The following is a 22,925-nucleotide window of genomic DNA, read 5'->3' on the forward strand; positions in this document are numbered from 1 at the left end:
ATGAAATAAATCAATTTCTCACCCCTGTCTCTGCCCATCTGCATAATGGCAAGATTTGTTATATGTAGATGAATAAGATTATATAATAGGTAGCAGCTCTAAAGCTAAAAGATGATGTCTAATATCCTTGGGCAGAGCAAAAGCCTGTGATAAATATAAAGGAAGCCAAGTTATTCTAGCTTTGCTTGTTCAACATTAGAACATCTTGATCAAAAAGTCAATTCTTTAGATGAAATATGTTACCTGGGTTGTGAGCCTGCCTTGAAGCTGCTCCAAAGCTAAAAGATGATGCCCAGTATCTCTGGTTAGTGTTTTTGGATATAAGGCCCCGGAAACACTTTGAAATGGATGCTGTGAGAATTTCATGGAATGGCCTGGAAATAAGATGAGACAATGAGTTAAAAGATATGCTTTTCTAGCAAGCATGAGAATGTTACCACTGTTATAATCTGAATATCATTCTCCATTAATTGCTTTGAGACAATTTCTAGATATCTTAATGTCTGCAGAAATAAACTTTCCCACATTATCTCTACTGGGTCCTAAAACATGTTCTCATCTTAACTGCTACGTGTTTTGATCATTTCTCAGCTTTTTGTTTTTACCTCATTTCCTTTCACAGTTACAGCCTAGATTCCCTTTTACTCTTTTTCTGATCCTGCTCTAACTATTCTTACTTACCTCTACAAAGTCACTTTATCTTTCTGAGCCTCAATTTTCCCATCTGCAAAATGAAGGTAGTTGGACTAGGTGCTCTGTTATGTCCCATCTGGTTCTAAATACTATCCTACTATTCTATTATCTAATACTATTCTAAAAGCCTATCCAAGAAAAAAAGCCCCTCAATATTAATCAACATTAGAGTTGTCCTAGTTATAGAGTAGAGGAAAGGGTGAAATAGAGCTTACTGGCTTTCATATCTGGGATCTGTACTAGTTGAAATACTATATGCATAGATGTTCTCTACATTGTGAAATCTGTGTCAGTATTCAGATTGCCTTATTTTTTTTCAACTTGGGTTAAATGACTTGCCCAGCGTCACACAGCTAGTAAGTGTCAAGCATTTGGTCTGAGGCTGGATTTGAACTCAGGTCCTCCTGACTTCAGGGCCAGTGCTCTATCCACTGCGCCACCTAGCTGCCCCTCAGATAGCTTTTTAGTAGAGGGAATATCACTGTTTGTGGGGAAAGATCTTGCTTCTATCTCCCTAGGCCACAAAAGTTCCATTCATTCATTTATTTATTTATTTATTTTTGCCACTTACTGCCAGATTGATCCTTCCCTTAATTTCTCTTTCTCATATTTACAAACCTCTCTTCCCTCCTTGACACTTCCACTACATTAAAATTATGTTAACTCTTTCAAGGAACTAAGTATAGATCAAAAAAAGGGATACTACCATGTATTATCTAAAGCCATTCTAATACATTTTTAGCTGGAGGTAAACTAGAAATTTTCTGGGACAGTCCTTACTTCAAGAAAAAAAAACCTACTTTTAAAGAGGTTTTGCAGTCTATGCCTCCTAAGTCCTAATTCAGAAAATATGTGCAGAGGGCATAGCCTGGAGAACTTCCCATAGATCTTTATATTTAACTGGCTCTATTACCTGTTGCTTATTTCCTGGAAATGGGAACAATTAAAGTCTGAAAGGGGAGCATTTTTATATATGATTGTCATAACTCTAGGAATTGAGAAATGAGGGTAAGAGTTAATTACAAGACATTAAAAGCTCCTCCAAGATATTAAAAGCAAGAACAGACCATAATGGTTACAGGGATATAATTGTGCCCTTCAAAATATTAAAAATTCCTCTAAGATATTAAAAGCAGGAACAGACAATAATGGTTAGAGAGACATAGTTGTGAAAGTCTTAAAGGAGCATATATACCCAGAATCAAGGAATTTATATGCGCATACTTCTAAGCTGATGTGGCTGAGGTGGCTGTGAGGAAAAGTAGTTTCAAATATGAAACTGAGATTCTGGAGGTGGGACCCATATAGAAAAGGATCAAAAGTCTAAAAGAGATAATTCAGGGGCAGTTAGGTGGTGTGGTGGATAGAGCTCCTTGGAGTCAGGAGGACCTGAGTTCAAATATGGTCTCAGACACTCAACACTTACTAGCTGTGTGACCCCGGACAAGTCACTTAACCCTGATCGCCTCACTAAAAAAAGCAAAAAAAAAAAAAGAGATAATTCAGCCTTGTGTCTTGAGGTAGAAGAAAGGCTAAACAAGGAGGGAAATAAAAGTGTTTTGAGGCTAAAGTCAAATGCTAATTTGAGAGATTGAATGCCTTTTAGTTTCCTTTTCCTACTTAGAGACAGTTCTGGGACTTACAGTTATTTATGAACTAGGTAGTCTATAAAATTGGAAGGTGATTTGGAAATCATCCACATCAACTGAAGTTGTGAGAGTATATGAAATGATCAAGGGAGAGTGGAAAGAGAAAAAGAGAGGGAGACAGTGGAAAGAATGCTGTATTTGGAGTCAGAAATTTGAATTTAAATTTCAGCACCTCCACTTACTCCTTGTCTGACTGTGGACCAGTATCTTAAATTTCTCTGAGCCTCAGTTTTTTAACCTATAAAATAAAGGTGTCGAACTAGATAACCCCTAAGGTACCTTCCAGCTCTAAATCTGTGATTCTAAGTACCTTCAGAAAAGTCTACATGGGGCAGGAGAAGAGGAGGACCACATGGCATTACTGTAACAAAAGCCAAGGGGAAAGTGAGTTTCAGAAAGGAAGGAGTGGGTCAGTAGAGTCAAAAGCTATAGAAACTTCAGGAAGACAGAGAAAAGTCTGTCGGATTTAACAAGGAAGTCACTTACGTTTGTGAGTACAGTGGTGGAGGTAGATAACAGACTGCAAAAGGTTAAGGAGGAGGTGGGTGGCAAGGAAGTGGAGGTAGCAGATACAGACTACTCTTTTGGAAAAAGCTGTTAGTGAAAGGAAGGGAAAGCAATAATGAGAGCTTGAGGGTATGTTTTTATTTGTTTAGTACACTGGAGACTAGACATATTGGTAGGCCAGGCAGCGGAGAAGGAAAGATTAGAAATGTAAGAAAGCAGGAGAATCATGATGACATGGGGTGCTGGAAGACAGGGAAAGGGAGAGAATCAAACATACAGGTATAGCAATGAGCTATGTAAAAAACATTTCTCTCTGAAAAGAGAAGGGCCATTCATTCTTAGGCAGGAATAAAGAAAGAAAAGATGGATGAAGATAAAATTTTGAGATACAGATAAGGAAAGATGAGGGATCTCATGTCACATTTTCAACAAATTCAATTCACCAAGTGTTTATTAAATGTTTACTCTGTGCAAGGCACTGTGCAATTATGTCCACAAAGCATTGTGCAATGGGGATACAAAATAAAATGAAAACAGTTCCTTTCCTAAGCAGCTATTCTGTTGGGGGAGGGCGACAGGATACAACATGTATAGTTAAGTAAAAACAATATAATTTGGGGAGGGAGAGAGTTGTATGAGGGAAGGAAAGGCTTTCTGTAGGAAGTAGAACCTGAGGTAAGCCTTGTTTTGCAAATATGGAGTCTGAGGTCCAGAACAGGGAGGTAATATGTCCAAAGTCATAGCTAATTAGTGGCATTGTATAATTTTATTTCAGACCTTCTGACTACAAGTCTAATTATCTTTCAACTTTACTACTGACACTTGCCTTTTCTACTGATTAGTCTCCTTTCCTGTGAAAGGATATAACTTTTTTTTATTTTACAGTTCAGTGTTAGGTACAAATATATTGATTTTGTGTATATATGAAGACTAGCCCTTTTACATTTGTGTTAACTCTGACAAATTTTGATTTGACATTCATTTCCCTCATGTTTATTGTGGCATTTTATTTGTACATTCTTTCATTATGTTTGTGTCGTCTGTACATCTTTGCGTATTCTGTTTGTATTCAAATGGCTCTTAACTTTCTCAGAAAAATCAATAAGAGTTTCAGGATAAACAAAGACCTAACTGGAGCCTAGAATACTGTAGTTTTGAACATCAGTCTTAGTTAAAAGACACTGTTGCCTTTATCCTATGAAAGACTGTAGGCTTTAGTCAGTCTGGGAACATGGTAGCCTTTTATTAATGAGCGTTACAAAGCTGTAGAGAAATGGCCTTAGACTTTTTTGTTAACCTGCGGTACTTTCCTCACAAACATTGCCAGGGAAATTGGTTTGCAGAAGTCTGATCTCTAAAATAAAATTCCACTCTGTGCCAGTTACTTTTGACCCTGAGTTTATTCCACAGTGAGGTTATTTTGCTTTCCTTCTTGTCTTCCTGAGAAATCGGAGGATAGATCACTTCCACCCATTCCTTGCCCCCTTTACATATACAGTAAAGGCTTTTCACTTGTTACCCTATTTGGGGACCACATTGACTTGACCCTTCTCCCCACCCCTGGTCTGGAACAGCACCCAGTCTGAATAATACACTTTGTTCCAGGAATGAGTGGATTGCTAGGGAGTGGTTTAAAGAGGAAGACAGCAAATTCTGTTCATTCAAACTCATTCTATTCCTATAGATTCATGCTCCAAGAGGACAGAGAACCCAAATAGTCCTCAAGATGCATTTACCCTTTGTTTTACCCAGTTCAGCACGAAGTCTGTTCCCCATTTCAATGAGCTGCTGCTTCTCTTGGCTTAGGCTGGAGATTTTTCTTGCTGCTTCCTTCAGCTTCTTCTGCAGCACTTGCATGGAGAAGGCCCCAAGAGGCTGGGCCTGATCCCCAGCCCCTATTTGGTCAAACTGATCCTTTCGATCTGCGGCTCCTTCTAGAGGCGTTTTGGTCATCAGACTCTGTAAATGAAGGCCCAAAAAGAGGGCGGCTAGTTTCAGACTCCAGCTACAAACAACACATACCAAAAACAGGCTGGCAAAACAACAAAATCTTCAACTGTGAAACAGAATAAAATGGGAAAGTGTACAGATCTGGGATTTACTGCTTAACATTTTTGTAGCCTAGCTCTAATATCGAACTTGAATTTTATTTCTTTTTTTCCTAGCTTTTATTTTTTCCTAGTTACATGTAAAAGCAATTTTTAACATTCATTTTTAAAACTGTTTCCAAATTCTCTCCCTTCTTCTCTCCCTACCCTATCCCCTCACTGAGAAGGCAAACAAGTCGATATAGGTTACACATGTGTAGTCATGCAAACACATCCGTAATAGTCATGTTTCAAAGGAAAACAGACCAAAAAAGCCTCAAGAAAAATAAAGAAAGTAAAAAAAAAAGAATGCTTCAATCTGTATTGAGACTTTCTCTGGAGACAGCATTTTTCATCTCATTCAGAGTTGTCTTGGATCATTGTGTATTGCTGAGAATAGCTGAGTCATTCACAGCTGATCATCTTATAACATTGCTGTTACTTTGTACACAGTACATTTCACTTTGCATCAGCTCATGCAAGTTTTTTTTTTTTTAATAGGCTATTGGGGTTAAGTGACTTGCCTAAGGTCATACAGCTATTAATTGTCAAGTGTTTGGTCTGAGGCCGGATTTGAACTCAGGTCCTCCTGACTTCAGGGCCAGTGCTCTATCCACTGTGCCACCTAGCTGCCCCCTCACACAAGTTTTGTAGTTTTTTCTGAGAGCATCCTGCTCATCATTTCTTATAGTATAATAATATTCGATCACAACCACATACCATAACTTGTTCAACCATTCCCCAGTTGATGGGCATCCACTCAATTTCTAATTCTTTTTTAAAAAATATTATTCCCCCCCTAGGCAACTGGGGTCAAGTGGCTTGCCCAGGGTCACACAGCTAGTAAGTGTCAGGTGTTTGGCTCCTGACTTCAGTGCCGATGCTCCATCCACAGCGCCACCTAGCTGCCCCTCAATTTCTAATTCTTTACCCCTAGAAAAGAGCTACTATAAATATTTTTGTACATGAGGGTCCTTTTCCTTCTTGGTTTTTTTTTTTCTTTTTTGTGATACAGACCTAGTAGTGATATTGCTAGGTCAAAGGGTATGCATGGTTTTATAACCATTTGGGCAAAATTCCAAACTGCTCTACAGAATGGTTGAATCAGTTCACAACTCCACAAACAATGCATTAAAGTCTTATTCCTCCCACCTCCCCTCCAACATTTGTCATTCACCTTTTCTGTCCTGTTATCCAATATAATAGGTATGAGGTACCTCAGAATTGTTTTCATTTGCATTTCTCCAATCAATAGTGAGTTAGAGTATTTTATTTTCATATAGCTATAGATGGCTTTGATTACTTCATCTGAAAACTAATCATATCTTTTCATCATTTATCAATTGGGGAATGGCTCTTATTTTTATAAATTTGACTCAGTTCTCTATATGTTTGAGAAATGAGGCCTTTATCAGAGAAGCTTGCTTCAAAAATTTTTTGCACAGTTACTATTCCTAACCATGTTTCTCTCCATCCTATTCCCCCCACCATCATTTATTCTATTTTTTCTCTCCTTTCACCCTGTCCCTCCTCAAAAGTGTTTTGCTTCTGACTACCCCCTTGCTGAATCTGTCCTCTCTTCTATCACTCCCTCACTTTCTCTTATTCCCTTCTCTTCCTAATTTCCTCTAGGGTAAAACAGTTTTTTATACCCAATTGAGTATGCATGTTATTCTCTCTTTGAACCAATTCTGATGAGAGGAAGGATCACTCACTCCCCCTTGCCTCCCCTTTCTTCCCCTGCACTAGAAAAGCTTTTTCTTGCCTGTTTTATGTGAGATAATTTATCCCAATTCTACCTCTCCCTTTCTCTTTCTCCCAGTACATTCTTCTCTCACCCCTTAATTTTTGAATTTTGTTTCTTTAATGACAGTAAGAGTAACAACAATAATGTTTGGTATTTGAGGGTTTTTATCTGCACTGTTGCATGCTGTAGCAGTATGGTCTAAATATCAAGTATGAATCATTCTCTTCCCCCCTCCCCCTTTTTTAATAGATGGGAAAACAAAAACTAGAAAGAAGTGGCCAATCCAGTGCACTGGCTACTCATACAGTGTTCTGCAATGAGACTTTGTTGTCGATCAGAATGATAGCCACTTCTGGCTTTCTTCCTGTGGTGTAGAGGATAGAGCACCAGCTCTGAAGTCAGGAGGACCTGAGTTCAAATATGGCCTCAGACCAAACACGTGACACTTTACTAGCTGTGTGACCCTGGGCAAGTCATATGACCCCAACTGCCTCGAAAAAAGAAAAGTTTTAAAAGTTTTTATACGTTGTATTGAATACGGCTCCATCATACATTTGATTCTTTATTGTGCTCACTTTATAGAGCCAATGGCAACGATAGAAACCAAAAAGCAAATAGTGCCTAGTAGGTAATGGAAGATGTCAGCAACAGGACATATAGCATTTTGGAAGGAATAGGGAGAAATGAAGGAGGAGCGTGCTGTCAATATGTCAAGGAACTGTGATTTCATTGCTATGGGAACTGCTTCTATCAAGGCAAATTTGAATCCTATCAGTGATACTTAAAAACAAAATATTTAGGAGAACAAGAGTTATGGAGGAATATGTAGGGATAAAATACAGGAAAAGAAGTTATGTAAGACATGCAAAATAAAAGCTAATTATCCTTTAAATCAAAACAAGGCAACAGCAGAGATAAACCTGAAAGAATAAGGGTTTCCAAGCAAAAGTCTAAAAAGGAGATTTCAACATATAGCAGAGACCACTCAAAGCTTTGTTGAGATAGTCTAGGATCCTGAACCTCAAACCCCAAGAATAGTGGCACACCTCAGACTACTGGACCTGTTTTCAGCCAAATTCCTACAGCCATCATCTTTCAGAACAATTACTTTGGAGACAACCTGCCGCCATTATAGGAACTACCAAAAGGATCCCCAAATATCAAACAAAAAAAAATTGCCATTGAGGGGCAGGTAACCACAAGAGTCCCATGAACAGCAGTGTTCCCAGACTACCAGCCCTGATTCCAGCCTAGTACCCATAGCCATCATCCAGGAGAGAAAGGCTCATAGAAACAGGACCTGGTAACTCTTAATTCTTTTTAGGTGCTACAGTTTCAGCTTTCTCAACAGCCACAGCAACTAAAGACCCAGAAAAGAAAGTTCTCAACATTAAAGTTCATACTACTAGCAAATGGCTTAACACAAAAAAGTTATGATTTTGTCAATGGAAATAAACATTAAGGAAGCTTCATTACCGTATAAGGCCCTTTCCATTTGTCTTGCCTTCTCCTTGCTTTTCTATGTGTATTCCTAATGCTTAGCACAGTACCTTGTACACAGTAAGTGCTTCATAAATGTTCCTTCATTTATTTACAGAGTTCAGTATGATGGTTGTTTTTTTAAATAGCTTATGTAGCACTCTTCTGAGTCAAGGAATTAGAACAACTCAAATGTAAATTTCATCTTTACAACAACTGTGCAAGGTAGGTTATGCAAGCATTACCCCCACTTTACAGATGAAAGAACTGAGCCTTAGAGGGATCAAGTGACTTGCCTAAGACCACACATTTACTTAAGTGGAAGAACCAGTCATTGAACTCAGGTCTTCTGACTCTAGGTCTATCCTTTTTCTATGATACTGCACAATTTTTTATACTAAGTGTTAAAACCAAAAGGATTTCTTCCTCTGAAAACTGTCTGAGCATATCCTTTGACCATTTATCAAGAAGAGAATGTCTCTTCTTAATAAATTTGAATCAGTTCCTTGTAGAAATTTGAAACGAGACCTTTAACAGAGAAACTTGCTGCACATTCCCGCTCCCCCTCCCAACTTCTGCTTCTCTTCTAAGTTTAGCTGAATTGGTTTTGCTTGTAAATAATTTCATGTAATTACGCAATCAAAAATTTCTATTTGACCTCTTGTGAACCTCTTTACCTTTTGTTTGGTCATAAACATTTCCACTATCCATAAATCTGACAGGTAATTTTCTTCCATGCGCCTCTAATTTGTTTATGTCACCCTTTATATCTAAATCATGTGCCCTTTCAGAACTTGCCTTGGTTTGTGTGACATGTTGCTCTATTGCCAGACTGCTTTCCAGTTTTCCTAACAGTTTTTGTCAAATAGTGAGTTTTTGCCCCAGTAGCTAGGATCTTAAGCTTTATTGTATGAAGAGTGATACATTAGTTGTCTGTTATGATTTAGAAAGCTCTCAGGTTTGACCAGTGTTAGAAATAGCCTTGACACCAAAAATTTAGTATCAAGAAAATTTATTATAAAGAAAGTCCAGAGGATTTAGATGTTTCTGGCCAGAAGCTGGCTCCACCCCTCCTGAGGGGTGGGCCCTGAATGCAAGGGAAAGTGTGCTTTTATGCAGTTGAATTCAGCGCGAAACCTCCCAGGCCGGGATTGGTCCATCCCTTCCCAGGTTACACTTTTCCTTACATGTTTCCCCTTGATATGCTCAAGTATGTTCCCCCTCCCTTAGTCATACATCCCATGACTCGTTAATGAGGCTCTAATTTTATGCAGGGTGTGTCAGATAATAGTAATGAAGTTCATTAAGCAGGCGCACTAGCACTTTTCAGGTGTCCTCAGGTTGACCCCAACTGGTCTGAGCTGGCTTGACCCTTATCTTGATTTTGGGGTCTTCTTGGAACAATCCACTTACTTCCTATTGGTCAAGCCCAGCCCACCTACAGTGTAGCACTTCCTAGGATCTTTGTTCTTTAAATCTCTGCATTATTCTCTTTCTCTGTGGAAATTTAACCTTTACCTGACTCTCACACCAGCTATAGGTAACATCAGTTTTCAAAAGTGCTTCTTATAAATACTGCTTTCTTCATGAGAGTAGTTAGGATTTAAAAAAGAAAAAGAGAAAAACCTCAGCAAACTGAGAGGTTTAAGGATTTAAAAAAATCTCTTTCTCCACCCCTAATACTATTAGACATGAGGAAAGGAAAACAGTCCTTTTAGTTTGTCTAATGAAACTCAAAAGACTCGCCCCAGATCTCAACTTATTGAGATATTTCATTTCTTTCAAGATTCAGTTCAAATGCTTGGTTGGAAAAGCAGTAAGTAATGGCTTCTAGGCTTGAGTATTTTGGGATAGGGCTTCTTTGGAAGAGATTTAGTCAACAGACCTGAGCAGTGGTCCTGATTTTGCCTTTGTAAAAGGGAATTGGCCAATAAGAGCCTTACTATTGCCATCATACACAAATGCACCATGTTCATGAACTCTGAAATTCTCTAATCTTATCACGACATATTTATTGTATTTCCACCTATTCCTCTGCCCACCAATACCAAACCTTGCTCTTAATACACAATATCACTTCTGGTCTCTCCTATATCAGCAATACACTTCCTCCCTTCCCCATTTTGATTCTCTCTTAATCTACTGTTGAAATGCTTTCTTATTTTAAATTACCTGTTTCAAGAGAGAAATTGTACATTTTCCATTGCCAAGCACTGTACTATTAAATTTTTAAAAAACTAATACTACGGCCACCTGTTCAGAGAAGTTCCTTTGTCTGATTTAGTAGTTTCCTTGTATGCTGACCTCCAAATAAAATAAAATGGCCTTTTTTTTGGGAGGGGGGACCACTTCAACTTTACACTGCCTGTTCTTGAGTCCCTTACCTCCTTATGATATCACTGATTGTGCCCTGACAAGTCTTAGCCTTGGCTCATTCCCATCATACACTGTGTTCACTCATGCACATGTGCTGTTGAATGAAGATGGAGAAAATCATACAACTATTCTCAATGAGTCTGCTACAAGTTTATGTTACATAACTTCAACTGGGTCCTCACTGCTGCAAGGCAATCCTTCTATTTTTCCTAATAAGCTTACTACCCCACTCTCTGCAGTGTCTCTCCTAAACCTTTTCGTTCCTCCTCAAACCTCCCATAGCTCCACTTCCCCCTACCCTGTCAGCTGAAAACCTTGCCTCAGTTTCACTTAAAAAATCGAGGCCATTTGCAGAGATCTCCTTCTTTCTCCCCTCCTCCTCTTCATCTCATATCACTCAGAAGCCTTTTGCCATTATCTCACAAGAAAATGTGGCCCTTCTTACCAAAGCAAACCCATCAGCTTGCACAAGTGATTCCATTCCATCCCTAGCTTGCTTTGTATAGATTTGTTTGTCTAATCTTCCCCCTCTCCCCCATTAGATTTTAAGCTCCTTGAAGGCAGTGACTGTCTTTTGTCTTTTTGTATTCCCAGTACTTAGCAAAGTACCTAGCATATAGGAGGTGTTGACAAATATTTATTGATCAATCCATCTCCTCCAGGAGACTCCACCTTCTACCATCCCCACTCTCACTTATCTTCAATCTCTGTGTACTGGCTGTTTCCCTACTTTGTACGAACATACTCATGTCTTTTCCATCCTCAAAAGAGCCTTACCTGATCCTTCCAACTCTGTAACTTTTGTCCCATATCTTGTCTGCATTTTGTGGCTCAACTCTTTAGGAAGGCCATCTACAATAGGTGTCCCTACTTCCTCTCCTCTCACTCTCTTCTTAACTCTCTATAATGTGGCTTCCGAACACATCATTCAACCAAAACTGTTCTCTCAAAAGTTACCAATGATCTCTTAACTGCCAAAACCAATGGCCTTTTCTTAATCCTCATCCTTCTTGACCTCTGCAGCTTCTGACGCAACCAATCATCCTCTCCTCCTTGATAATCCTTTTCTCTCTAGGTTTTTTGGGACACTACTCTCTTCTTGTTTTCCTACCTATGTGAACTTTCCTTCTCAGTATTCTTTGCTGAATCTTCATCCAAGTCACCCCATCTAACCCTAGGTATCCCTTGAGGTTCTGTCCTGGGTCCTCTTCTTTTCTTCCTCTATACTACTTCACTTGGTGATCTCATCAGCTCCTATGGATTTAATTACCATCTCTATGATGATTCTCAAATCTATCGATGCTGCCCCAAACTCTCTGCTGTCTTCCAATTCTGCATCTCCAGCTGCCTTTCAGACATCTCAAATGCAATGTCCCATACATATTTTCTTAAACTCATCATGCTCCAAACTAAACCCATTACCTTTCTCTTCAAACCCTCCCCTCTCCTATTTTCTCTATTACTATAGAGGGCAATACTAATACTCCCAGTCCCTCAGGCTCACAACCTAGGAGTTATCCTGGACTCCTCACTCTCTCTCACCTCCATATCCAATTTATAACCCAGGTCTGTTGATTTCACCTTTGCAACATCTCTCATATATGTCCTCTTTCTCTCTTCTGATAATGACACTGACATTCCTTGATGTAGTAAGTCTGGACCCATGTTATTCCCTCATTCAATAAATTCCAGTGGCTCCCTATCATCTCCAGGATCAAACACAAATCCTTTGTTTGGCATTTGACGGTCCTACATTACCCATTCTCCCTCCCTCACCTTTCTAATCTTCTTACACCTTCCCCACCACACCTCCTACCTACTCTTTGATTTAGTGACACTGGCTTCCTTGCTATTCCTCAAACAAAACATTCCATCTCTTGCCTCTGGCCTTTTTCAGTGGCTATTCCTCGTAGCTGGAATGTTCTCACTCCTTATTTCCACCTCCTTGCTTCTCTGGCTTTCCCAGCTAAAACTCCACCTTCTATTGGAAGCCTTTTCCAGTCCCTCCTAATTCTTGTGCCTTCCCTCTGTTGATTATTTCCTATTTACCCTGTATATAGCTTGTTGGTACTTCGCTGCTGGCAATTTTGTCTCCTCCATTAGATTGTAAGCTCCTTGAGAGTAAGGACTGTTTTTTGCCTTTCTTTGTATCCTCAGCACAGTACCTGGCACAAAGTAGGTGCTTAATAAACGTTTATTAATTGATTGATGGTCCTGGGAGTATACACATTTGGTGTACCTACTTCTAGAAGTTCATGATGACATGGCATGGCGGGACCTGAATCTCTATTACAGAGCATTAGAAGGTTATTTCTGGTTGGTCATGAAGTATAAGTATCACTTTATTAGTTTGAAAGGGAGAGTAGAGAGGTGATGTCTTCTTTCCTTCAATCTCCCTGGTCCAGCACATGGTCTCCTAAGTGAGACTGTCTGAGACAAGGCTGCTTCCTGTTTGTATTTTCTTTCCTTCAGTACAGGCTTTCTGAGATCTCAAGACATCTAGGAAGTAGAGTCCATACCAGAGTTTGACAGCAGCTGAGCTAGGCTCCAAACAACAATTTGTGGGACCCAGCCAAGCAATGGATCAAAGGCAGCTGAGACACAATGTCTTACAATCAGAGGAGTGATTTATCCGTTGACTATACTGCATTTGGAAACAAACTTGGTGCGATGAATGCTTTGTAGCAACCACTTTAAGTCTGAGTCCTTTTTCATCAGGGACTAAGATGATAAAGGGAAGATGTTTTCATAATTCTGTTCTTGCTGTAGCTTCTCAGTAAGAATCTCTTTGTAAAAGCTAATAGATGTTACTTAATCAAATTGATATTGAGGCTCTAATCACTGACATTAATAGTATGGAGGTGATAATAACTATTATTGACAATTGATATTGGGTGGAAGACACCAGAATGGAGGCTTAAGCTGATAGTATTAGAAGAAATCCTATTACTCCTTTAGGGTTAGCTCCAGAACCTTTAGGAGGAGATGCAGCTATCTGTGCTTGGTGGACACAACCTGCTGGTGAGTGCTGGGTTGGGAGAATAAGTCCAGAGCTTATATGACTACATCCTAAATTAGCTATATGAGCTTGGGCAAGTCATGATTTCTTCAGGCCTATTTCTTTATCCTAAAATGAGGGGGCTCCAGATTTCAAAAATTTCTCCTATTTCTGACATTCTATATTCCAGTAAGGAAGACAAATGCAAATGTGTTTCTATACCTCTCATACTAAATAAATAATTTGAGTTGCACAATCTAACAGGTAGAATTAACACTGTATGTGACAAACAAAGATTTAGCCATGTATATTTGAAAAGGCATTCTTCCAAAATTTAAATGACTGAAAGCCCCTTGATCTTTCTAAGCAGACATCTACTTTGGAGTTTTGTTCTTAAAACCTTGATTAAGGACAAATTGATTAGTTTGTATGGACAATCCTTCAATTGAACTATAAAGGGAAACTTTATTCCTTAAAAGTTTCTATTTCTGAAGGTTAAGCTGGGAAAGCAAAGAACCTTGCTTCCAAAGAAAAGTCATTAAGATACTAATGAGAACAAATAAGAGCAAACATCAAATAAAATGCACAAAGTTAGCCACCTAATAATACTAAACAGGATTTCATTATGACATTAAATTTAAAAATCATTTCCCTGGCTTCAGGTTATTGAAAGTTAATGAGAAGACTCTTCATTCTCTGTGGAGCATATGGTGACAATGAGCAAATACACATTGCCCCCTAGTGAAAAGCAAGGAGAAATTAAGAGCATCAATTAGACTTTCACTAATTACTTAGACAGAACAGAGGAAATTCTTCAGGAAGACCACCTCACTTTGAAGAAATGAGCTGTTAAAAATCGGAATTGAATGGAATTAGAAAACGCATGACAATGTTGCTCAGAATCTATATGTTTATCAAAGATAGCTGCCTAGTGCTACTACTCAGATGTACCATGGGACTAGAGGACTGACTGCTAATTACTTAGTTGCAAATTCTTACTGGAAGACAGCAAGATATCCTTTACTTCTGTGATGCTAATCACTCCCTCTAAGGGAAATAAAAACTGAACCAAACTGGTAAGGAAACAAGTATGCTACAGGGTCATCAAAAGCCTTTGTTCTTCCTTTGCTTTCCACTAGAACAGGGTCTATGGATCCCCAAGGGGCCTGCAGACAGATTTGAGGGGGTACATGAACTTGGACGAGGAAAAGATTCCATTTTTATTTTCACTAACCTTTCAATGAAATTCATCATCTTCAGTTATTTAAAAACATTATTCTGAGAAGGGGGTCTGCAAGCTTCACCAGACTGCCAAAAGGGTCAATGATACAAAAAGAGTTAAAGAATTCCTGCACTAGAAAGAACTTTCTAGATCCCCTTATAATGTGGAAGCTGTAAAGGCATCTTATATATAATACCATACAGGTCTCTTGTTTTTGCTTTCATTTTTTACCGTTACTACTCATTATGTCTTTAGAAGTTATTGAGAGAGCCAAGACAGCAGAATGGTAGAAGTGCAGTAAGCTCCCCTCTACAAAACTCTTCCCAATAGATCTAGAAAATGCTCTACACTAAATCCTGATGGGGAAATCTGGAAAAAAGTCACAGTGAGTTATCTGTCTAGCCTTGCTTGAGACAAAAAGGAAGTCTGAAGACCCTGGGCAAGGTCAGGTCAAGAACACCATGCAGTCACTCCAGTGCCAGGGAGAGGCTATGCACGAGTTCAAGGTGAGGTCCTAGACCCATAATGGTATACCAATACATACATATACCAGAGCACTGGGGCAGGGGAAAATTGGCTGCTTTGTCCCCTACTACACAGTTCCAGCACATCAATACAAGGTAGACGAACAAAACTGTGCACAGGATGGATTTTCCCACGTAGAGAGGCCCTGGCTGGTGTACTGAGGAAGGAAGTTGAGAAGCCAGCAGCAGAAGCAATATGGCTCAGATCCGAGGGGCAGAGCGTAATCTTATTTCTACCATATAAACCAGCCCACAGAGGAATAGCTAGGGCAGGACTCTCAGACCAAAGGGGAGTCTACAATTCTGCCACTGAGCCAAAAGATAATGGCTGAGTCCAGCACTATCATTCTACTGTTGCTCAGACCAAAACTCAGATCAGGAATTTGCAGAGCTCATGTTAGCAGGGAAGCAATCAGATTTTGTGCTGGATTGGACCACTTCAGGAGCACTGAAAACTTTCAAGTCCCCAGAATGAAATCTCCCTAAGACCCTGTAATAACACAACACTCAACAGTCCAAGAGAGCAGCAACAGGACAGTCCAGACTTTATCTCCAGATGAGCACTACAGAACAGCCCTAACATCAAGTCTGAAGAAAGGAAGTAGACTGGAAGAATGGGCAAACATAAAAAAACTATTATGGTGACAAGGATATTCAAGACACAAACCATGAAGAAAAGTATGACTCAAAAACATTTGCAAATAAAGCTCAAAGAAAAACATAGCTAGGGAAAAATTCAACTAGAATTCCTTGAAGAGATCAAGTAAGATTTAAAATAAAGTTTAAAATGTATTTATAAATAAAGTGAGAATATTAGAGCAAAAAAATGGAAAAGAAAAAAGAGCTATGGAAGAAAGAATTGGAAAAAGAATTAGTAGCTTGGCACAAGAGGTATAAAACCTTGCCCAAGCAACAAACTCTCTAAAAATTAGAATGGAGCAAATAGGATGCCAATGACTCCATGAGACAGTAAGAATTATGAAAAATAAAGACATATTAAAAAGAAATATTAAAACAAAGTTAAAATACTGAACAAATAAAAGAAAATATCAGATAATCATGGCAAAAAACACATATCTCTAGTTCTCTGCTTTAATTTTGGCTTTTAGCTTTTTCTTTTTTGAAATTAAATTAAATTTTCTAAAATTTTTTATTAATTCATTTTGATTTATCAACAATACTTCCATATACTTTAGAGTTTAAAATTTTTCTCCCCCTGCCTCCCCAACACCCTCCCCAAGATGACACACAATGTGATATAGGCTATACACATACATTCCTAGTAACATATTTTCCCATTAGCGATGTTGCAAGTAAAAATGAGAACCAACAGGAGGAACCACCAGAAAGAGGAAACAAAACTCAACAGAAGAGAAAAAAAAAATAGCAATTCAAATTCCATAGTTCTTTCTTTGGATGTGGATAGCATTTTCCATTTTGAAATGTCTTTGAAGATGTCTTAGATCTTTGTATTGCTGAGAAGGGTTAAGTCTATCAATATAAGTGACTGCACAACGTGGCTGTTATTGTGTACAATGTTCTCTTGGTTCTTCTCACTTCACTCAGCACCAGACCACACAAGTCTTTCCAGGTTTTTCTGAAGTCAGCCTGTTCATCATTTCTTATAGCACAATAGTATTCCATTACATTCATATACCACAGCTTGTTCAGCCATTCCCCAATTGATGGGTATCCCCTCAATCTCCAGTTCTTGGCCACCACAAAAAGAGCTGCTATAAATATTTTTGTACATGTGGGTCCTTTTTCCCATTTGTATGATCTCTTTGGGATATAGCCTTAGAAGTGCTATTGCTGGGTCAAAGGGTATGCACATTTTTATAGCCCTTTGGGCATAGTTCCAAATTGCTCTCCAAAATGGTGGGATCATTTCACAACTCCACCAACAATGCATTAGTGTTCCAATTTTCCCACATCTTCTCCAACATTTATCATTTTCCTGTTTTGTCATGTTGGCCAATCTGATAGGTGTGATGTGGTACCTCAGAGTTGTTTTGATTTGCATTTCTCTAATCAATATGATTTAGAGCATTTTTTCATATGACTATAGATGGCTTTAATTTCTTCATCTGAGAACTGCCTGTTCATATCCTTTGACCATTTATCAATTGGGGAATGGCTTGTATTCTTATAAATTTGTCTTAATTCTCTATATATTTTAGAAATGAGGCCTTATCAGAGAGACTGGTTGTAAAAATTCTTTCCCAATTTTCTACCTTCCTTCTAATCTTAGTTGCATTGGCTTTGTTTGTGCAAAAACTTTTCAATTTAATGTAATCAAAATTATCCATTTTGCTTTTCATAATGTTCTCTATCTCCTGTTTGGTCATGAATTCTTCTGTTCTCCATAGATCTGATAGGTAAACTATTCCTTGTTCTCCCAGTTTGCTTATAGTATCAGCCTTTATATCTAAATCATGAACCCATTTTGACTTTATTTTGGTATATGGTGTGAGATTTGGGTCTATGCCTAGTTTCTGCCATACTCTTTTCCAGTTTTCCCAGCAGTTTTTTTCAAAGAGTGGGTTCTTATCCCAGAAGCTGGGTCTTTGGGTTTATCAAATAATAGATTACTATAGTCATTGACTACTGTGTCTTGCATATTTAACCTATTCCACTGATCCACCACTCTATTTCTTAGCCAGTACCAAGCAGTTTTGATGATTGCTGCTTTATAATACAATTTAAGATCTGGAATTGCTAGGCCACCTTCCCCTGCATTTCTTTTCATTAGTTCCTTTGATATTCTGGACCTTTTGTTCTTCCAAATGAATCTTGTTATTTTTTCTAACTCTATAAAATAATTTTTTGGTAGTTTGATTGGTATGGCACTGAATAAGTAAATTAGCTTAGGTAGGATTGTCATTTTTATTATATTAGCTCGGCCTACCCATGAGCAACTGATGTTTTTCCAATTATTTAGATCTGATTTTATTTGTGTGAAAAGTGTTTTGTAATTGTGTTCATAGAGTTCCTGGGTTTGTTTGGGAGGTAAACTCCTAAATATTTTATAATGTAAGTTTAAATGGAATTTCTCTATCTCTTGCTGTTGGGCTTTGTTGGTAATATATAGAAATGCAGATGATTTATGTGGGTTTATTTTATAGCCTGCAACTTTGCTAAAGTTGTTTATTATTTCAAGTAGTTTTTTACTTGATTCTCTAGGATTCTCTAAGTATATCATCATGTCATCTGCAAAGAGTGATAGCTTTGTTTCTTCTTTGCCTATTCTAATACCTTCAATTTCTTTTTCTTCTCTTATTGCTAAAGCTAAATTTCCAGTAAATATTGAATAACATGGTGATAATGGACATCCTTGTTTCACCCCGATCTTATTGGAAATGCTTCTAGCTTGTCCCCATTACATATAATGCTTGCTGAAGGTTTTAGATAGATGCTATTTATTATTTTAAGGAAGACTCCATTTATACCTATGCTTTCTAGTGTTTTTAATAGGAATGGGTGTTGTATTTTGTCAAAAGCTTTTTCTGCATCTATTGAGATGATCATGTGGTTTCTGTTAGTTTTGTTGTTGATAAGGTTTTCCTAATATTGAACCAGCCTTGCATTCCTGGTATAAATCCTACCTGGTCATAGTGTATTATTCTTGTGATAAGTTGCTGTAATCTATTTGCTAATATTTTGTTTAAAATTTTTGCATCTATATTCATTAGAGAAATTGGTCTATAATTTCTTTCTCTATTTTGACTCTTCCTGGTTTAGGTATCAGCACCATATTTGTATCATAAAAAGAATTTGGTAAGACTCCTTCTTCACCTATTTTCCCAAATAGTCTATATAGTATTGGAATTAATTGTTCTTTAAATGTTTGATAGAATTTGCATGTAAATCCATCTGGCCCTGGAGATTTTTTCCTAGGGAGTTCATCAATGGCTTCGTCAATTTCTTTTTCTGAGATGGGATTATTTAAGTATTTCACTTCCTCTTCTGTTAATCTGGGCAATTTATATTTTTGCAAACATTCACCTATTTCACTAAGATTGTCAAATTTATTGGCATACAGTTGGGCAAAATAGTTCCTAATTATTGTTTTAATTTCCTCTTCCTTGGTGGTGTATTCACCCTTTTCATTCTTGATACTAGTAATTTGGTTTTCTTCTTTTTTTAAATTAAATTAACCAAAGATTTATCTATTTTATTGGTTTTTTCATAAAACCACCCCTCAGTTTTATTTATTAGTTCAACAGTTTTCTTAATTTCAATTTTATTAATTTTTCCTTTGGTTTTCAATATTTCTAATTTGGTGTTTAATTGAGGATTATTAATTTGTTCTTTTTCTAGGTTTTTTTAGTTGTATGCCCAATTCATTAATCTCCTCTTTGTCTATTTTATTTATGTAAGCATGTAGAGAAATAAAACTTCCTCTAAGAACTGCCTTCACTGCATCCCATAAGTTTTAGTATGTTGTCTCATTATTGTCTTTCTCGTGAATGAAATTATTGTTTCTATGATTTGTTGTTTGACCCAATCATTTTTTAGGATTACATTATTTAGTTTCCAATTATTTTTTAGTCTATATTTCCATGGCCCTTTATTACATATAATTTTTACTGCATCGTGATCTGAAAAGGATGCATTTAATATTTCTGCCTTCCTGCATTGGATTGTAAGGTTTTTACGTCCTAGCCCATTCAGTTTTCTCCAGAGATCTATCATACCTAACTTTTTTAATGTTTTATTCACCTCCTTAACTTCTTTCTTGTTTATTTTGGGGTTAGATTTATGTAGTTCAGAGAGGGGGAGATTGAGGTCCCCCACTAGTTAGTTTTGCTGTCTATTTCTTCCTGTAACTCCCTGAACTTCTCCTCTAAGAATTCAGATGCTATATTATTTGGTGCATATATGTTTAGTAATGATATTACTTCATTGTCTATGGTGCCTTTTAGCAGGATGTAGTTTCCTTCCTTATCTCTTTTGATTAGATGTATTTTTGCTTTTGCTTTGTCTGAGATCAGGATGGCTAACCCTGCTTTTTTTACTTCATCTGAAGCATAATATATTCTGCTCCAGCCTTTTACCTTTACCCTGTGTGTGTCACTCTTTTTCAAATGTGTTTCCTGTAAAGAAAATACTGTAGGGTGGTTTCTAATCCATTCTGCTATCCATTTCCATTTTATGGGAGAGTTCATCCCATTCACATTCACAGTTATGGTTACTATCTGTGTCTTTTTCTCCATCCTTCCCCCCCGTTTATGCTTTTCTTTCTCTTTTCTCCTTTCCCCCCCATCACTAGTGTTCTGCTTTTGACCACTGACTCCTTCAGTCCCTCCTCCCTTCTATTAGCCCTTTCCCTTTTCTTCCCCTTTACCATTACTGCTTCTCCCCTCCCTTCTATCCCCCCTCCCTTTTCTTTCCCCTTTTCCCCTCCTACTGCCTATAATGCAAGTTAGATTTCTATACCTCACTGATTATGTTATTCCCTTCTTGAGCCAAATTTGATGAGAGTAAAGTTCAAACAATGCTCATCCCCCTCCCTTTCCCCCTCTGCTGTAATAGGTTTTTGTCTTTTCCTGTAATGTAATTTACCCTTGTCTGCCTCCTCCTTTCTCATTACATTTTCTTAGATCAGACTAATCCACTTACGTGGACCCATTTAACCCACTTTTTAGATTTTTTTTTTTATCATTACATCAAAGTCCACTAATATCTACCCCCTTTATGTATACTCCTTTAACATGATGTATAACAATACAGTTCTCAAGAACTGCAAGTGTCATCTTCCCTTGTAGGGATGTAAACAGTCCGCCCTTATTAACAACATATTGTATCTTTCTGTCCCATTTACCTTTTTATGTCTCTCTTGAACTTGTACTTGAAGACCAAATTTTTTGTTGAGCTCTGGTCTGTTTATGAGGAAGGTTTGGAAGTCTCCTATTTCATTGAATATCCATCTTCTCCCTTGAAAAATCATGCTAATTTTTGCAGGGTAGTTGATCCTTGGCTGCAATCCAAGCTCCTTTGCCTTATGGAATATAATGTTCCATGCCTTGCGGTCTTTTAATGTAGAAGCTGCAAGGTCCTGTGTAACCCTTACTTTGGATCCATGATATTTAAATTGTTTCTTTCTGGCTGCTTGCAGCACTTTCTCTCTCTCATCTGGTAATTTTGGAATTTTGCTATTATATTCATTGGCGTTTTCAATTTGGGATCTCTTTCAGGTGGTGAGCGGTGTATTTTTTCTATGGTTATTTTACCTTCTGGTTCTGGGACTTCAGGGCAGTTTTCCTTTATGATTTCCTGAAAGATACTGTCCAGGCTCTTTTTTTCATCATGACTTTCAGGTAGTCCAGTGACTTTTAAATTGTCTCTCCTGGACTGATTTTCAAGGTCAACTGTTTTACCAACGAGGTATTTTAAGTTTTCATCCATTTTTTCATTTTTTTTTGTTTCTGTTTGACTGATTCTCGCTCTCTCATAGAGTTATTAGTTTCCATTTGTCCAATTCTAGTTTTTAACAGATTGTTTTCTGTTAGTTTTCATACTTCCTTCTTCAATTGGCCAATTTTATTTTTAAGGGATTTGTTTTCTTCAGTGTACTTTTTTTCCAATTGGCTAATTGTATTTTTTAAGGACTCTTCTACCTCTCTCATTAGACTTTTAAAATCCTTCTTGAGCTCTTCTAAGAAGGCTTTTTGGCCTTCAGACCAGTTCACATTCCCTTTTGGGGCTGCAGATGTGGGTTTGTTGACAATGTTGTCCTCTTCAGAATTTCTGTCTTGATCTTCACTCTTCTCATAATATGAATCTATGGTATGTTTCTTTTTGCTCATGATGTTTCTTTATTCCCTGGCCTTTAACGAGATTGAACTCTCCTGCTGGGGAACAGAGGGCACTGACCCAAGCTTCTTGTGTTGGGAGCCTAGGTCTTGATCATTGACTTTGTATGCTGGGGCCTGCAATGTTGGCAATTGGAAGCTGTAGGGTTCTGGTAGCTTACCTGGTGTTGGGCTGGAATCAGCAAGGCTGGAACTTTCAGGCAATTCTAGGTTGCCTGCTTTTCCTTTCCTTTAGCTTTCTTCAGCTCCTTTTAGATGGATGTTGCAGGGTGTTTATCTGTCTGGGGCCCTTTGTAGTAGTGCTGCTTCCCTTAGTTTTGCTGAGGCACTGGGAGATGGTTTGCTGGGTTGCTGCACTACTGCTCCCCGTTCTTCTTCTAGTTCAGCTGTTCTAGGGTTTTTTTTTCCTAGGGAGATATTTTCTGGGTTTTCAGAGGTGGATAGGGGAGGGTGAGAGCGACTACCTTTTCACTCCGCCATCTTGGCTCCCCTACACTTTCCCTCTTGAGCTCTTCTAAGAAGGCTTTTTGGGCTTCAGACCAGTTCACATTCCCTTTTGGGGCTGCAGATGTGGGTTTGTTGACAATGTCCTCTTCAGAATTTCTGTCTTGATCTTCACTCTTCTCATAATATGAATCTATGGTATGTTTCTTTTTGCTCATGATGTTTCTTTATTCCCTGGCCTTTAAAGAGATTGAACTCTCCTGCTGGGGAGCAGAGGGCACTGACCCAAGCTTCTTGTGTTGGGAGCCTAGGTCTTGGTCATTGGCTTTGTATGCTGGGGCCTGCAATGTTGGCAATTGGAAGCTGTAGGGTTCTGGTAGCTTA

At 38.1% G+C, this 22,925-nt stretch overlaps 1 protein-coding gene across 3 annotated transcripts in view; it reads right to left on the bottom strand.

The window, feature by feature from the left end:
- CCDC57 (coiled-coil domain containing 57) overlaps window positions 1-22,925 on the bottom strand; it is a 260,478-nt gene that overhangs the window by 88,317 nt on the left and 149,236 nt on the right. For 2 of the 3 annotated variants that reach the window (XM_021000950.2, XM_021000948.2), the window contains 2 exons: window positions 4,586-4,808; window positions 244-374 (listed from right to left, as the gene is read on the bottom strand). In XM_021000950.2, coding sequence (XP_020856609.1) covers window positions 244-374; window positions 4,586-4,808 — 354 coding nt within the window. The remainder of the gene's footprint in view (window positions 1-243; window positions 375-4,585; window positions 4,809-22,925) is intronic. The other variant, XM_021000949.2, reaches the window with a different exon arrangement.

Source organism: Phascolarctos cinereus, unplaced genomic scaffold, assembly GCF_003287225.1.
Source record: "Phascolarctos cinereus isolate Bilbo 61053 unplaced genomic scaffold, phaCin_HiC Scaffold_5;HRSCAF=322, whole genome shotgun sequence".
Lineage (NCBI taxonomy): Eukaryota > Metazoa > Chordata > Mammalia > Diprotodontia > Phascolarctidae > Phascolarctos > Phascolarctos cinereus.